The sequence below is a fragment of the Xenopus tropicalis genome, chromosome 3, assembly GCF_000004195.4.
Source record: "Xenopus tropicalis strain Nigerian chromosome 3, UCB_Xtro_10.0, whole genome shotgun sequence".
NCBI lineage: Eukaryota > Metazoa > Chordata > Amphibia > Anura > Pipidae > Xenopus > Xenopus tropicalis.
The window spans coordinates 102,633,654-102,652,097 of record NC_030679.2 but is presented as its reverse complement, the minus strand read 5'-3'; the positions used below and the strand labels follow the sequence as shown (position 1 = coordinate 102,652,097).

Sequence of the window (18,444 nt, the reverse complement as noted above, 5' to 3'; positions counted from 1 at the left end):
ATACATTCATGATTTGTACATTTTATTTAAAACATTTATATTAATAGTGAAGTCAGTCATTTCTATTTGTGAAAAAGGGGTCTCAGTGGTGGTAAAGTAGTGTTTTTTTGTATTCATACAAATTTTACTTAATTGCTTACTGAATAAAAATCTTTTTATCATGTTTTAATGAATGCAGCAGCCAGGGAGAAGCAAATCAGTTTACTGGCATGGCCTACCAGGGCCTACTATTGAGTGACCGACGAAGGCTAAGGACAGAAAGCATTGAAGAACATGCCACACCAAATTCAACTCCAGCATCATGGCCAGGTGAGATAACAAAAATTACAAATTCTGCTAATTTTGTTTACACATATTAAGGATCTACAATTTGCCCAGTGGCACACAGTGATTTTCAAAAATAGTAAATAAGCACCACTGATTTCACTCGTGAGTAACATGTTGCTCACCAACCCCTTGGATGTTGCTCTCAGTGCCCCCAAACCAGGTAGTTATTTTTGAATTCCTGACTTGGTGGCAAGTTTTGGTTGGATAAAAACAAGATTTACTACCAAATAAAGCCTCCTGTAAGCTGATAAACTTTTATGATGCTTGTATTGCTCTCCAAGTCTTTTTACATTTGACTGTGGCTCACGAGTAAGAAAGGTTGGGGACCCCTGACTTAAGGCAACATTCTCTCAATGCAAGATTTTATCTAGTGTACTCTAATGGGGAATACAAAATATATGCTGTGTCATAATGTATAATGCACCTATACGGCCACTATATTATCAGCATTTCTGGAAAAATTGTGCTCAGTAAAGGGACTGCCTATATGATGGCATAGACGTGTTTAATTTATCATTAAAAAAAATACCTAGCTGGATTTTCTATTACCGAAAGTGCCATTTAGTTGGCCATACTGTCAGTCATGTCATGCTGTATAACTTGAGAGGCCAGTCCTCACACTTTGCAGTTAAGACCTTATGGTTTAGGATAAAGCGCTAGTTGTCAGCTTGCCAGTGAGATACTAGCAAATCTAAAATTTAGAAAAACAGCTCTTTAATGGACCATGGGAAGTGGTGTGAGTAGCAACTTGGCATTGTTGTCTCTTTTGATGCTTTTGTCATAAGATAAGTTCAGTTATTATAAGAAAAGCTCTGCCACAAAAGACAGTACAACATATGGCATAATTACAGGTATGGGACCTGTTATCCAGAATGCTCAGGACCTAGGGTTTTCTGGATAAGGGGTCTTTTTGTAAATTGGATCTCCATACCTAAAGTCTACTAATTAAATAATTAAAACACTAATAAAACCCAATAAGATTGTTCTGCATCCAATAAGGATTAATTATATCTTAGTTGGGATCACGCAAAAAAGGAGCTCATTTTTAAAAAAATATTTTAAAAATGAATTATTTAATTAAAATGGTGCCTATGGGACACTTTGTGCATCAGCATAAAACTCAGATTCACAAACCATCTTATTTATACAGGTATGGGATCTGTTATCTGCAAACCCATTATCTAGAAACCCATTATTTAGAAAGCTCCAAATTACAGGAAGGCCATATCCCATAGAGTCTATATTGAGCAAATATCCCAATTTTTTAAAAATTGTTTCCTTTTTCTCTGTAATAATAAAATAGTAGCTTGTACTGTATTTGATGATAACTAAGCTGATGAATCCATGTTGGTGGCAAAACAATTATATTGGGTTTATTTCATGTTTAAATGTTTTTTTTAGTAGACTTTAAGTATGGTGATCCACATTACACAAAGATCCCTTTTCTGGAAAACTCCAGGAATGGGATCCCTTATCTGGAAACCCGTTATCCAGAAAGCAAATAATTCTAATTTTTAAAAATGATTTCCCTTTTCTCTGTAATAAATAAAACAGAGCATTGTACTTGATCCCAACTAAGATATAATTAATCCTTATTGGAGGAAAAACAAGCCTATTGGGTTTATTCAATATTTAAGTGATTTTTAAGTTACAGAGATCCAAATTACAGAAAGATCCCTGATCCGGAAAACCCCGGGTCCTAAGCATTCTGGATTACAGGTCCCATACCCATAGTAGTATTCTGTTAGCAAGAGCATATTGTTTGCAGTGCACATTGTTTTGGCAAACTCTCATAATAGTTTTCTCCTTTGCTCTTTCCCAGGTGTTAGCTCTCTTATAAACCTCCTTACAACAGCACAAGATGAAGACCAGCCTAAGCTGAACATTTTGCTGTGTGAAGCTGTTGTAGCTGTATATGTGAGCCTTTTGACCCATGCTCTTGCAACTGACTCCTGTAGTCAAATGTTCCGGCTGGCAGCTCATCCATTGAATAGTCGAATGTGGGCAGCTGTTTTTGGGGGTGGTGTTAAGCTTGTTGTGAAACCAAGAAAACCACCAGAAAGTGTTCCAGGTACAACCGTGTTTTTTTGTAATTTTATGCTTTGGAAACGTTAATAAACTGCTACCACCTATCATTTAGAGTTATAATGTGAGCAATTCAGATTTCGGGATGTATAGAAATACAGCTTTTAACAACATACCAGAGACTGGAAATGAGTAAGCCTTTAGGACCCCTGACATGTACTAAATTGATCTCATCCAGGTAAAACAAAAGATTTGGATGAGCACAAAAAAGAATGTGCTTGTCCATTGCCAAATGAGAAGCATCCTACGCAAGACACTGCATTACTTTCCCGAAAAGAAAACACTTCTGTCATTGATATGACTCTCGAGTCACAAGTGTGTGGTGAGAAACTAGTGTGATGGCTGCTGTGCTAAGGCCCCGATGTTTTCCACTTCTTATCCTAAGAGCACTTTATACTTGTTGCATGATACAAGTTAGACACAGTCTTTCTGACTGTATAGCATTACCTTTAGTACTGATAAATTAAGCCATGATTAAAACATGCATGACTATTAGACTATTGGTAGCATGAGTAGAACATGTTAAAAATTGTTTATATTTTTCCTCCTCTTCTTCTGAAAGCCATCCCTGCCCTCTCTGAAGAAATAGATAAACATCGACGAAGGTTTAACATGCGAATGCTTGTGCCTGGTCGACCAGTAAAAGATGTTGCTGTCCCACCACCAGTTCCCACAGAAAGGCCGACATACAAAGAGAAATTTATTCCTCCCGAGTTGAGCATGTGGGATTACTTTGTTGCCAAGGTAAGATATAACTGCGCATATGACATCCATCCTTGCAACTGTACCTTGTGTTTATTTGTATCTATTGTTATACTACATACATAAGTAGTGCTTTATAAATAAAGATATACATACATACATACATATGATAAGCTACTAGAGCAACCATTATTAATTCATTTTTGCTTTTAAATGCAGTACATAAAATGTGTCCTGCAAAAGTATGCAGCCCCTTCACTAACTCTCTCTCATTGAACTGAATGAGTAAATCTCACGCTGAATTTTAGTTTGTTGTGATAGTTCTGATTCAAACACTGAATGTTAGTACTTTCTTAATATGACATTGTATATTAGAAATAAAATGTAAGAAAAATAAAAACGGAAATATATGATAGGCTTAACTCCTAAGTAGTGATGAGTGAATCTGTCCCATTTCGCTTCAATGAAAAATTAAAAAAAACTGCTGAAAAATTCTTGAAACAGCAAAAAAAATTGCAAAATGCGACCACCACTCAAATTTTGTGACACAACCAAGATGTGTTTAAAGTGACCGCCACAACATTCCCGACACAACCGCAATATGTGTGATGCGACCACTGCACTATATTAAATTTGTGCAAAGAAAAAATTATGTGTATTTTGTATATTTTTACTTTTTATTACATTAACCCTTTTTGGTTTGCACATTTAAGGTGCACGAGCACTCTAACCGGTAATACAAATTGCAATTGTTTGATCATGTGGCTGTAAACTGTAAACTTTTTTATTAAAACATAGAAAATATTTTTTAGTCTTGTGGGTTTGCAGATGTGTCAAATATTTGACACATCTGCAAACCCACAAGACTAAAAAATATTTTCTTTTTTGTTTTCTTTTGACTGTCTATCATTGATCTATCGAAAGGCTGGAGCTAAGCCATCTCTTCATGATAGGGTCTGCTTTGTACATCTATGTCTGAACCTATCCAACAGACTAAATATCTGAAGGTTAAATATCTGCTTTCACTTTGCCTCAGTTTTCATCCATCAGACACAATATCCAGTGCTAGTATAGTTTGACTTTTAATGTTAGAACTTTTATTAAAGAGGCAAAAGGGCATAGCAAATCAGAACAACGAATGTTTAAACGGAGGTATGCAACACTAGTTTGAGTTGTCCTTAATGGATTAGTGTTTTACATTTTGCTATTTTTTTAAAACATAATTATGCCAGCTTCTGGTGAGCTGACCTTTCCTGGGGCAGTTTTCATAAATGTGCATCTACTGCTAGGAATTTGTTAGACATATACAGTGGCTTGCAAAAGTATTCGGCCCCCTTGAACTTTTCCACATTTTGTCACATTACAGCCACAAACATGAATCAATTTTATTGGAATTCCACGGGAAAGACCAATACAACGTGGTGTACACGTGAGAAGTGGAAGGAAAATCATACATGATTCCAAACATTTTTACAAATAAATAACTGCAAAGTGGGGTGTGCGTAATTATTCAGCCCCCTTTGGTCTGAGTGCAATCAGTTGCCCATAAACATTGCCTGATGAGTGCTAAAGACTAAATAGAGTGCACCTGTGTGTAATCTAATGTCAGTACAAATACAGCTGCTCTGTGACGGCCTCAGAGGTTGTCTAAGAGAATATTGGGAGCAACAACACCATGAAGTCCAAAGAACACACCAGACAGGTCAGGGATATTAGTTATTGAGAAATTTAAAGCAGGCTTAGGCTACAAAAAGATTTCCAAAGCCTTGAACATCCCACGGAGCACTGTTCAAGCGATCATTCAGAAATGGAAGGAGTATGGCCCAACTGTAAACTTACCAAGACAAGGCCGTCCACCTAAACTCACAGGCCGAACAAGGAGAGCACTGATCAGAAATGCAGCCAAGAGGCCCATGGTGACTCTGGACGAGCTGCAGAGATCTACAGCCCAGGTGGGGGAATCTGTCCATAGGACAACTATTAGTCGTGCACTGCACAAAGTTGGCCTTTATGGAAGAGTGGCAAGAAGAAAGCCATTGTTAACAGAAAACCATAAGAAGTCCCATTTGCAGTTTGCCACAAGCCATGTGGGGGACACAGCAAACATGTGGAAGAAGGTGCTCTGGTCAGATGAGACCAAAATGGAACTTTTTGGCCAAAATGCAAAACGCTATGTGTGGCGGAAAAATAACACTGCACATCACTCTGAACACACCATCCCCACTGTCAAATATGGTGGTGGCAGCATCCTGCTCTGGGGGTGCTTCTTTTCAGCATGGACAGGGAAGCTGGTCAGAGTTGATGGGAAGATGGATGGAGCCAAATACAGGGCAATCTTGGAAGAAAACCTCTTGGAGTCTGCAAAAGACTTGAGACTGGGGTGGAGGTTCACCTTCCAGCAGGACAACGACCCTAAACATAAAGCCAGGGCAACAATGGAATGGTTTAAAACAAAACATATCCATGTATTAGAATGGCCCAGTCAAAGTCCAGATCTAAATCCAATGGAGAATCTGTGGCAAGATCTGAAAACTGCTGTTCACAAACGCTGTCCATCTAATCTGACTGAGCTGGAGCTGTTTTGCAAAGAAGAATGGGCAAGGATTTCAGTCTCTAGATGTGCAAAGCTGGTAAAGACATACCCTAAAAGACTGGCAGCTGTAATTGCAGCAAAAGGTGGTTCTACAAAGTATTGACTCAGGGGGCTGAATAATTACGCACACCCCAGTTATTTATTTGTAAAAAATGTTTGGAATCATGTATGATTTTCGTTCCACTTCTCACGTGTACACCACTTTGTATTGGTCTTTCACGTGGAATTCCAATAAAATTGATTCATGTTTGTGGCTGTAATGTGACAAAATGTGGAAAAGTTCAAGGGGGCCGAATACTTTTGCAAGCCAATGTAGCAAACAGGCATTTTACCTCCACTGCCATCCAGTAACATACAGAACTTTCTCTTACACCTCAGAACACTTTTTCCGTAAGTGAGGTGTCTATTTCTGGTTACTATTGTAGTGTTGTTAAGGTGTCTCTGCCCCCTTATATGAATGTGTACAACCCAGTAACATTTATAGGCTTACGACAAAGCCTTTATCAGATTGGTGCTTATGATCATATTGGAGCACCAAAATATAATCTGATACAGTCCTGTATATTACATGTACATATTAACTTGATAACTCAATGAGAAAAAAATCATAGATATTGTCTGTTATTCAATAACGCGTCCCTTCAAGAGAATTCATAATGGACTGAGTTATAAACTAACTACTGTCACTGCTTTTATATTGTAGCCTTTCCTCCCCCTATCTGACAGCGGTGTCATTTATGACTCAGATGAAAGTATCCCAAGTGATGAGGAGGAAGATGACGATGCATTTCTTTCAGACACTCAGTTACAGGAGCACACAAACTCTAGCTCCTACAGGTAAATGGCAAATGTCTGGTTTGTCAGTGAGACCTAAAATTGGTGTTGGTTTTATTCCATCCCATTCCACTTTGTCACCCATATTTGTTTAATGTTTACTTGTGGAACAGCCATCTGAAAATGTCTAGGGTATTGTGGCTCACAAGTTGCCTTCTTCAGCAGGCCAGAGACTTCTTTTAAATTGTGAAGAGTACAAAATCTGTTTAAATGAAGCTGTAGTTCCTACAGTTCAGTGCAGTCTGTACTATATCTTGTCCTTTCCCTTCAGTCTGCTGAATTTGCTCTATGTAGTAAATGGGTAAATGCATGCAATGACTTATGGTGGTCAATCGTTGTTTTGTATGCAGCTGGACACTAATACGCTTGGCAATGGTGAAACTTGCAATCCACAATCTTAAGCAGTTCTTTCCCACAGCTGGCCTTGAATTCTCTGGTAAGATATATATTTTTTGCTTATAACACTTTTCATAAAAAATGTAAGGTGGGCAGAGCAGCAATGATGGAGCAAGGATGTACAAACTAATATACAATATACAGGCACCTGTTCTGTAATTATAGATTATATAATAAATATATGTGACATGTTTGCATTATATTTGCCTTAAAGGGCACCTAGCAAAACACAGGTTTGTAGCTTTTTTTTTCTAAATACCGTAAATCACTTTGTGTCACCATTCAGACTCATAGTTTATTTGTGGCACAATGTATGGCATGATTAGATAAAAAAAGCTTCTTGACAGATTAACATTGGATAAGTAACTAGTTGCCTAGTTAATGGCAAGCAGCAGAGATAACACTTTGGTTTCTTGTTTTGATTTATGTGCTTTGCAGTTAAATTGTGCTGATTTTTGTCATAGTTTTTTTTTTTTGTTTTGTTTTATTAAGATCTCCCTGTAACATCACCATTGGGCATTGCTGTTGTAAAAAACCTAGAAAACTGGGAGCAGATACTTCAAGAGAGGATGGACGAATTTGAAGGCCCCCCACCAAACTATATAAATATATATCCTAGTGAACTAGCTGCAGGAGCGGGACCTGCTGCCTTACGTCTCAAGGCTTTATTAGATGCTGAAAATACACCTTTTAAGTATGCTTATCCTTAAACTCTTTTTACATTGGAGGGGGGATATTGAATGTACATTTTAAAATATCAGTTTTAATATATCTACAGTCTTAAGGGGATTCGGTCACACGAAAACTTTTATTTTACATAATGCATAAGTTAATACTTGCCTTACTTGTGGATAAATGGTATAGTTTCTTATTCTGCTTTCTTGTCATATTTTATAAGGTCAATGCATTGCTTCTCAAGCTTTGTACTGGAATTAAGGACTTTCCATGTGACATTTCTGCAATTCAACAATCCCATAAGAACTGTAGTAACTCACGCTGTTCAACTTTTTACATGTAGTAGGGTGATAGTTTTTCATAAATGTATAGGGCCCTAAAGATTTGTTGGAAGGCCACATCCGGCCTAATCTGTGGCCTTCCCTGATGTAATTTAGGGAACCCCACAAATCTATAGTCTTTGATGTTTAAAGGACAACCTTATAATCACTGTTCCCTCTAAGCTGTGCGCGTGTGCGCGCGCACACGACTTTCCGAACCCACGCACACAAATTAAAATAGCGCGCACAAAAATTAAATTTTTGTAACTTGATTTAGACAAACTGAAAGACCTGCGCAAAAATGCCCATAACTGAACTCCAACAAACATTCTGTAGCGCACAAAAATTTAATCTTGCTTTAAAATGCGCACGGATGATATTTTTTGCGCACACAGCCTATAAAAAATTAGAGGGAACGTTGCTTATAATACCTATCTTGCACTGTAGATACTATTCTTCTATATGATATTGTCTGTTTGCTTTCTGAAATACGTGAAACCAATAATAAATATTAATATTGCAGGTCCAAAGATTACTCTGCATTTCCACTACGAAGGCTTTGGCACTTTCTTGTGAAACAGGAGCTTCTCCAGGACTCATTTATAAGATATGCCTTTACCAAGAAAAGAAAGCAAAGTGAGGTAAACATGGGCCCACGAATGGCAATATAAAAATCAAAGCATTCATATCTGGCTGCCTTGTTTGCCTTAGTATTGCCATTTTGTGATGTGGCTCCCATAGTTAATTATGTTATGTCATTTGTCTTTGTTTTAAACATTTCACACATTTTATGCACTTTTTTATTGAATACAAAATAATATCCAATATTGCTAGAAAACTCCTAAAATGGGGTGTCAGCTGTATTTTTCTGTAATGTTAGCTGTTGTTACTCTACATGGTTACATGGGTTATATAGAGACCTTTAACTAAACTCTGTCTTAAAGAACAAAATGTATCATCATGAAAAGGTTTTAAAGAAATGTGTGATAAAGTTGATTATAGTAACTTTTTATAAATTCCTTCTAAAAGATGCATAAAATAAAGTGCTGGTTTTGAATGGTAAATAGTTACATACAAGCATACAAGGGACATGTCAGTGTAAGTATGCCAATCCTGATGTATTGCTTCTGAATTAATTTACCATTTATTGTGTATTTTTATATCTCATCCCTATTTGTTTATTTGATGTAGACGCATAATGGACTTGATTTTTACCAGAGCCTTTGACATGCAGGCAACTAGTTTCCTAACAGTTATTTGGAATGTCTCATTCTTTTTTTTCCCCTTTGTATTTGTTTGTGCATGTGTTTTTGTGTTTGTGACTGTGTGTGGTGTCATGTAGTCAGTAGAAGACAATACGGAGCATTACAAAGTAAACAGCGACCATCAGAAAAACAAGGTAGTATGTCTTCCAGAGTCTTCCCCTCTAGCTCACTCATGTTCAGTGGTGCCAGCATTTTATCCCCTTAATTCTTAAGGTATTCACATTAATGCAGCATCTTCAAAATCTTTCATAGATTGCTGCTGATGTCTGTTTAATGTAAATTACATACTAAAACACTTGATTCAAATGCAGATATTCTGGTGTAAAAACCATTTGCTATGTCTATATGCTATTTTGTATGCCTCACGATTGATGAGTATAAGCTCCATCACTGCTGTGCGAGTTGACTTTTAACGCTCTTTTATATTCTGTTGCATCATTGTCTCTTGAAGTTCTGATCATATCTGCTCCCCTCTTTAAACAGATAAAAAAAAGACATTTCTCAGATTTAACCTTTCTATTTTACAGTTGCAATTAGAAAGGTTCCAACTATGAATTAAAATGCTGGAACAAGTGAACATTGCATGCATGTAAATGCTTTCTATGTGTTCCTTTTAATACCTTAGACTGTTCTGTATTAATAAATGGCATTTTGCAGGTTGAAGCAGATCTTGGTTATCCAGGAGGAAAAGCAAAAATAATTCACAAAGAGTCTGATATTATTATGGCTTTTGCAGTTAACAAGGTAAAACGGATTCTTATTTTCTTATATTGCTTGCTTGTGCATTGGGGTTATTTACCAAATTTAGATTTAGTGCTTTTGTGCTGCATTTACATTATAACAAGTATAAGGGTTACAGGTAGATGAACTGCTGGTGTCAAGTAAAAAAAATGTTGGATTTTTTGTTTTATAGTTAACAAAAATGAGTATAGTCAAATCTGAAAGGAATTCTTGCTCAAACTTTTACTCATGAACAGATCCAAATAAGATGAATGATAGGCCAAAACAGAATACAAGTGAGAAGGTGGCATTTATTTCTTTTTACTTATTTTTGTTTTCTTTAGGCAAACAACAATGAGATTGTCTTGGCTTCCACTCATGATGTACAAGAGCTAGATGTATCAAGTCTCCTGGCAGCCCAGCCGTACATATGGATTGGAGAAGAATATGACAGAGAATCTAAAAGGTTTATCTGCTTGACATGTATCAGTCATCCTGTTGGCCTGTCGGCCTGTGGATAAATGCAGGCCGAGAATCTGCCTTTCTGCTTCTAACTGCTTTCTGATGTGCCCAGGTGCAGGCGCTTAGTCTATGGTACCTCTGAATTAACGTGTTGATTGCAAGAACACAACATACAAGGCATTTCATCACTGCCAAAGCTCATCATTGTTAAAGCTGTATGGAGATGGTGTCTGCTTTTGGGAACAAACCAAAGAACTACTGGTTAGGAAGCCCACGCACTACCCAATTGGCCATCCAAGCCTGGCACTGCCAACATTAATGCAGAAACTGTTCAAATTTGGCTCTAAACCTATAACTAATCCTATGCCATTGTGGCTTTTTATTTTATTTATTAAAGAAACAACAAAGATTCCTGAAACCTAAAGTTTAAACGAAAGACAAAAAATTAAAACAATAAGGTTATAATAGCTCAGCTGGACTTCACACTAGTAAAGCTTTATTCTTACAGCAGAAAAGTACTTTTATTTTACCATTAATTGTGAAATAGGACACTGTAATTTATTTTTCATTACAGTTTAAATTTAATATTTTGAATCAGTATATTTTTGCTGACTCCGACTCCAGATAACCAAAATTGCTTCCGACTCCACAGCTCTGCCTGTACCCGGCCTGTACCCGGCCTGAAGTTGTTGCTTCGGGTGCAGGCATTATCAGAAAGCTGTTAGGAACGTTGGTGTGGAGAATTCCCCACGTGTGGCACCAGCCTCAGAGTATGAATAGTTTGGCTGACAGAATGCATTTACAGCAGATAGAATAAGTTTGAGCTAGGTGACACAGGGTAGCAGTTTTTAAACCTCACATCTGTAGACACATAGAGTTCGCACACTGTCCATCAGCTTGTCAAGGTACATACAGAAGAATCAAGGCAGGTAATCAGAGAAATGTAGACAGACAGAAGTAAAATTATTTCAGGATGGTTAAAAAGAAAGGTGGTGTAAGAGAACATGTTACAAAGTAAGAGAGTGGTTAAATGATACAAGCCAAGAGGAAAAATGAATGACAAAAAGAAAAAGACTGGATCGAGTGGAACTGGTTGTTATAGTTCTCCTTTAATTGTGATCATTTAGTTCCTGGACAAAAAATATTGTTAAACGCTTCCCTTTGTCTTCACAGCTCAGATGACCTCGATTTTAGAGGTTCTCTGTCTGCTATTCCTCAGTCAAATGTGGCTTCCTTCAGCCTTAGCCAGATGCAATCCTCTTCATCCATGCCTTGGCTAGGTAGCGGGCAGACAGCCACTGGAGCTGGAGTGGTATGTATCTTGTGTTTACATTATACTACTCCCTGCATTATACTGCTATAGTACTGCTCTGTACTACAAATTCAATTATATTTGTATATTTTGGTATACAGACCTGTGTTTGCACACTAGCCTGAATTTAGAATGTTTGAATCTAATTTCAAGTGGACCTGTCACCATAGGAAATAATTCTGAATCCTTTTTTAACATGTTGGTTGAGTAAAATAAACTTTACTTACACTATAAATTATATAAATCTTGTTTCCCTCAGTCATTTTGTAAAAACTGTTAAGACAAGCTTTGCATCATCTCAGAATCTTGTTAATGCTCCACAATCTAGCAGCTGATGCCCATGCCCATGTACAGAATACATAAATGCAATGATTTCTAGGAAGTGCTTAATGGAAAGTGAAAGTCTGCCATAGAGGCGGGGCAGGCAATATATGATTGACAGCTCAGATTTTTAAATACATTAATAACAGGTATGGATGTTTTAATTACAAATATGGGTTTCATGTTTAATTGGCAAAGGACTTTTTGCACAGCTTGTTATGTGTGGGTGACAGGTCCCCTTTAAAAGAGAAGGAAAGGCTTCACTGGGGAGTGCCAAAGCATGTCAATGGTGATGGAAGAGGAGTTTCCCAAGATGATAATGCATCCATACGCAGAACTCTTCTGGTGCCTTCATTTTTTAATGACATGACCACAGCTTGAGGCATCATTTTCCAATACATCAGCAAATTTTCTGTTTGAGGGAGTTCAAAAGAAGTTTTGTTGCATACTCAATGCACATCTACTTTCTATAGCAAGTTACTCTGAAGCTGCCTTAGCAGCTTGCAGTGATGTGCTACAGTTTTATTTATTTTTGCACTTAAAACAAATATATAATTATATATTTTTCATAAAAACCATATATGGTTGGTTTACATTACAGATAATCATTTTTCTCTGTTGTGGAATTGGTATTTCATAGTATAGTATAATCGCACAAGCTCTGCCCCAACTTTGCTTTTTACGCTGCCTAACTATGATTCTCTTTCCTTCCTTTTTCTTTCTTCCTTTTTTGTGCTCTAGCTTTATCTTTTTTTCATTTTGAATTATTCTCTTATATGTTCTGTTTTTCTTAAAGATCATAAAGAGAAATTTAAATAATGTGAAAAGAATGGCCTCACATCCTGTCCACCAGTATTGTAAGTTAATTTTTACTATACATTTGAACAACCAAAAGGTTTGCATATACATTTACCAACCAGTAAGTAATGATGTTATCCTGTCTCACTTTGTGTGTTAAGATCTTACCGGTGCTCAGGATGGCAGTGTGCGCATGTTTGAATGGAGTCGTCCCCAACAGCTTGTCTGCTTCCGACAGGCTGGAAATGCACGCGTTACAAGATTGTATTTTAATGCTCAGGGGAATAAGGTTTGCACTTTAAGTATATTTGTTTTTTTTTTTTTTACTAGGCATAGTCTGTGTACTTATATTAGTAGGTGAGTGGTCAGAATTTTTAAGAGTGAACAGACCTCATTTTTCTCTATGGGGACTGGCCAACGGCCACATATATTTTTCATTAAAACAACAAAGTATTTGCAACATAGAAACATTACATTGACCATATGGGACACATTCATTAAAAGAAGACTCCGAATCATGAAATCCAATAATTTCTGATGATTGCAAAAGTCACGAAAATTCCCTTCGTTTGAATACAAAGATTTTGTACTCACGATCCGAAATTTTCATATTGAAACGATCGTTTAAGATTGGTGGTAGGAAAGTCACGAAATTATCATATCCGAACAATCGTTAACAGCAGGAAAAACTTTCTGACTTTGACCCTTCAGTGCATGATTTTGGAAGCCTCCCATAGTACTTGATGGCACTCTGCAGCTCCAACCTGGCCCAAGGAAAGTCCGAATGAAGTTTGATCATGTTCAGAATGATAATCATACTTTTAAAAAAATAGAACAAAATTATTTGAAAATTTGCTCTGCCTGTGGGCAGGATTAGCAGGGTGATTTTAGTTTGTTGAACCTCTTGCATCACTTCCAATATCTGGTAACCTTTAAGGCAAAACACTGTGCCTTATGGAATTATTGTTTTGCAGCACTATTTCCTTTATATAACATTATCTAATGCTCTGCACATGGATGGCATCAAACATGTTTTTGTACTTCACCAGATGTGGCATCACCTCAGAATAAAAACCTAATCTACAAAAGGATAGCTGACTTTTAGCACTTCAATAAGCTGTATAGTAATCATTTTCAAAAACCATCTGTCCAACATCCATCGATGTTGGATGGGCTATTAACTTGTAAATGCCTTTGAAGTACATTAATCTTTTCTCACATAAACTTTGCAATTATTTAGCACAATAGATGCATAAAAATTGTCTTTATCTTTTTGTTCTTCATTAGTGATATACAACTCCTTTGAACTGTACAAACTTAAAGGCTTAACAAAACTTCCATCACTTGTAACATAACTTAATCTGTGTCACACATTAGTATTACTATAAACATGTTATTTTGTGTTTGCAGTGTGGTGTTGCTGATGGTGAAGGATTTTTAAGTATCTGGCAAGTAAACCAGAATGTAACAAGTCCAAAACCTTATCTGGTAAGTCCCAATTCCTATTGAATCTAAATGGGTTTAGTTTTTTATATTCCCTTTAAAACTGGGTCTCTACATAGTGCATATATTTGGTAATTATACTTATATATGGTATCAATGTTTTTAGAAGACTGGTTAGTGGGATTAGGGAAAAGAAATGCAGTGATATCAGTCAAGGTAAATTTATTGAGCAGGGAGGAAGCAAGATTGCAGGCTTTGAGAACAACATGGAGCATGAGTGAGTTATAAACACTCCATTAACGGTATCTTTATTTAGAGTTCATTATACAAAGGACTTGTCTGTGGCCTGCTGTTTTACTACCTTCTCCTCCTTTCACAAATTATTGGCAAAACCAGGAAGGCCAGATACTGAAAGAACCTTCAGTTTCAGTCTTTGCCCTGTTTAGTTCAAGAATTAACACAGATACTCCTTAATTAAAACAATAGCTTAATTAAAACACCCTAGCTCTCCAAAATAGTTAAGCGCCCAGTGCACACTGCCGGAGGGATCGGCACCCTCCCAAATTCAGTCCAGCAAAAAAGGCAAATGGCACTCAGAGCTGCAAACAAGGGAACAAGCCCTTAAAACATTTTATTGCGGAGGTGCAACCTTTCGGGACAAAAAGACCCCTTTATCAAGCATATTCTTGATAAAGGGGTCTTTTTGCCCCGAAACGTTGCACCTCCGCAATAAAAATTTTACCAAGTTTGTTCAGCACATATTCCATCAAGTTCAACCCTTCCATGTAAACCCAGCACACACAAACCTATACTGACCTATCTATACACTCACATACATAAACCATATATACCAACATCAATACTAACTGTATATATTAGTATACATACAAACATTAATACTAACTGTAGATATTAGAAAAACTATTCATGTAACTTGTTTTAAACAAGGGTGTATGCTGTACTTGGAATCTATTACTTTTCACCATTTCTAAGCCTTAAGGAACTGTGCCTGATGACTCTTAGATTAATATTGATTCTGTACTTGAGTTGTGCTTTAACTTCTAATTATTTGGTGTTGTTTTTATAATGATCAGTGTAAATCAGAGCATCCAGATATACACAAATCATAAGGATGCTATCCTTTGTAATGTACAATCTAAAAATAAATTAGGAACCCTGGCAGCTTGTGTAAAGGTTACTGGCACAGTAAGTATGTGATCACTATAAATAAGCAGAAAGTTGAGTTAGCTTTAACCAGTAGTATAGCTTGGATCAAGGGCCGCTGTACTTGGATACACCTGGCTCTTCATTTGTATACAGTATATGTACATGCGTCCCATAAAAGGTAGGATATTTCAATCATGCCCTAAACCCACCCTGTTGTCCCATATTGGCACCCAAATTGTGGTAAATCGATAGGTGCTAAAGGGGAGATTCAGAAGCTGGAAGTGGGGGGGGGGGGGGTGTAACTCCGTGGCGAATTTTCAGTTAGCAGCAAAATCTTCTGTAATGGTCTTGGGCAGCACAAACTGTATATTAATAATTGCCATATTAATTAATAATAGTGCAGTCTGAACTGTAACAACAAGCTAGTACATATCTATCATTTTATTTCTCTTGCAGTAATGACTTTAGTGATATTCTAGTGTGAGAATATCTAATAATGCTTAGGTGTAATTGAGAAAAGAGTAGACTTGTGCCTTGAAGGTTATTTTGTATGTTACCAGCTGCAAGCAGACTGATAAGTTCAGACTATTAAGTTATCATTACTTTAAACACATATCCACGTTGATTAAGTTATAAGCTCCAGACCTTTAAATTGCTTCCATTTTAAACCTACTTGAATTGGTTGCTAAGAAGAAAAAATCTGAGGAGAACTCTAGGCAATCACATAATTTAGATTCTATTGCTAAGCCACTGATTCACTGTTTAAACCCTTGTGATTGCTCAGATTTATATATTTTTTTTAAATCATTTTGATTGCAGAATGTTAGTTGATTTCTATTAAGGTTTTTTTGGGGGAATTTTCATGTATATTTATTTAAAGCATACTTATTCACATTCAGCTTTAACAAGGATAGCTAATAGTAATATCTTTGGTATTTGTTTGTTTTACCAAAAGCTGCATTTTCCTACTTATTGGCACTTGGTTATATGAGAATTTAAAATAGAGCTAAGAATAGAGTTTGGATTGGATTCAAATGGCAAAGAGTTGCTTATTAACATGGCCCTAATGATATAGACCACATTAGAAAAAGGCAAACGTGGAAGAGCCCTGTATTAATAGAGAAACCGTATAAAGTCATTGTTGGTCCACCATTATTTTATTGATTGTCTGTATTCCCACTTACAGTCCTGTGTTTATCTGTAACAATAGAGTTCAGCTCAGTGCTGCTGCTGAGCTCTAATGCTGTATACAAGCTCTGGCAAATGCAATATTTTTTTGTTCACAGTTATTTTGATTGTTTCAACAAATGTAAATAGGGTTCAAATTTGCTTCGGGATTCGGCCAATTATTTTGTGCATTCTTACTTAAAATATTCAAACCCTTTTGCTTTGCTTTGATGATTGTGTAAATCCTTCAGAATTACCAATACAGAAACAGAGTAAATTGCACCCTGCATGTTGTGATATCTGCTTACAATGCACTTTCTGCTTTTTGGGCTGACATTTCCCATCTTTTTTTACATGATTCTAAAAATACACATAGGCATGGCTTTTGATAACAGAATGTGAAAATTGTCAGTGCTGGTGTTTAGATTCAGTAAGGGACAATTGGTGAAGCATTATTTCTAATGAAGTTGAAAGTATTATTAGGTTTTGTTTCAGGCATAAGGGAAGAGCGCTTATAAAGCAATAGAAATCTAACAAGCACAGCATTTGCATTGTTTCGTTGTGATATATTTGTGTTTCCCACATTTTGTTATTGCAGAACTGGCAGTGTCATACTAAAACAACAAGTGACTTTTCATTCATAACATCATCAAGCTTAGTTGCTACAGCTGGACAATCCAGTGACAACAGGTATGTCAAAATACATCATTCAGAACTTAAAGGGGAATATGCCATGAGAGACTGTGGCACAGGAATTAAGCACAACATGTTTACAAAAAAGGAGACACGAAATCCTGTGTTTCTTTTGATAGAGGACTCAGTGCTGTGTTTCTGTGATTGCTTATGGCTGTATTTACATAGACCTTTCTGATAACTCAGTTTTTACCTTTCCTTCTCCTTTAAATAACACAAATAGCTTTAGCATTGTCATGAACCTTTAGTCTGGCACTACTGATTTCTTCAGAAAGGTGTTGATAAAGAGGGTTGTTCCTGAAAGAAGTTGTGTGAAATAGCACAATAAATGCACACTTGCAAGGAATGAAAACCTGTGATTGAGCCTATTGCTCCTACGGAAATTACTTATGGACAATCCTTTGTTCTATTAGATGACAATCCACCAGTTGTTGTTTGGTCATTTGATTGGTTAATTTTAATTTTTTCTTTATTTTTTTTAGGAATGTTTGCCTATGGGATACATTAATATCACCTAATAACAGTCTTGTTCATGGTAAGCACTTGTTTTCTTGATTTCTCATCATATTAAAAATTTAGGGGTTTTCTTGAATTTCTCAGTAACATACAATTATACTTTAAAGGAGAACTAATCCCCCTGCATACAATAGCCCCCCTTAACTGCCCTCCATCAGTCCCCCCTCCCCTCTCCCTCCCCACACAATCCATTATGTAAAGAGGTGCCCCTATTGGAAAACCTGATATAAAAGTGCAGCACACTGGAGTTCCCAGTTCCATCCTCTGTCCATTCCAATACCAGGTCTTATCTGCGACACGCACCCTGCAGAAGCATGCTCAGTTGGGGCTAGTCAGGAATCGGCTTTAATTGTGCATGCTCCTGCAGGGTCTGTGTCACAGAAGAGACCCAAATGGTCAGAAGATGGCACCTGGCAGTTCCGCTGAACTTCTCTGCATTTTAGCACAGTTTTTCAAATAGTGACACTTTCCTTTGTAATAGACTGTGCGGCAAGGGAGAGGTGAGAGAGGCTTTTGTACATCGGGGGGTTTAGTTCTCCTTTAATGTGTAGCATCTTCTTCTATCCCCTGATTAGAAATCTAGGAGTGATCTTAGATAATTGTGGACATCTCAATAAAATGTAAGATTCACAAGAACATTTGCTTACT

General features: G+C 36.9%; 1 protein-coding gene across 10 annotated transcripts in view; it reads left to right on the top strand.

Annotated features, from left to right (window-relative positions):
• dmxl2 (Dmx-like 2) overlaps nt 1-18,444 on the top strand; it is a 74,019-nt gene that overhangs the window by 51,117 nt on the left and 4,458 nt on the right. For 2 of the 10 annotated variants that reach the window (XM_012958598.3, XM_012958597.3), the window contains 17 exons: nt 179-309; nt 2,150-2,398; nt 2,591-2,734; nt 2,975-3,156; nt 6,411-6,544; nt 6,892-6,977; nt 7,430-7,631; nt 8,456-8,573; nt 9,275-9,331; nt 9,855-9,941; nt 10,262-10,383; nt 11,553-11,691; nt 12,809-12,869; nt 12,972-13,099; nt 14,221-14,298; nt 17,186-17,277; nt 17,763-17,815. In XM_012958598.3, coding sequence (XP_012814052.1) covers nt 179-309; nt 2,150-2,398; nt 2,591-2,734; nt 2,975-3,156; nt 6,411-6,544; nt 6,892-6,977; nt 7,430-7,631; nt 8,456-8,573; nt 9,275-9,331; nt 9,855-9,941; nt 10,262-10,383; nt 11,553-11,691; nt 12,809-12,869; nt 12,972-13,099; nt 14,221-14,298; nt 17,186-17,277; nt 17,763-17,815 — 2,063 coding nt within the window. 10 annotated transcript variants of the gene reach the window in all.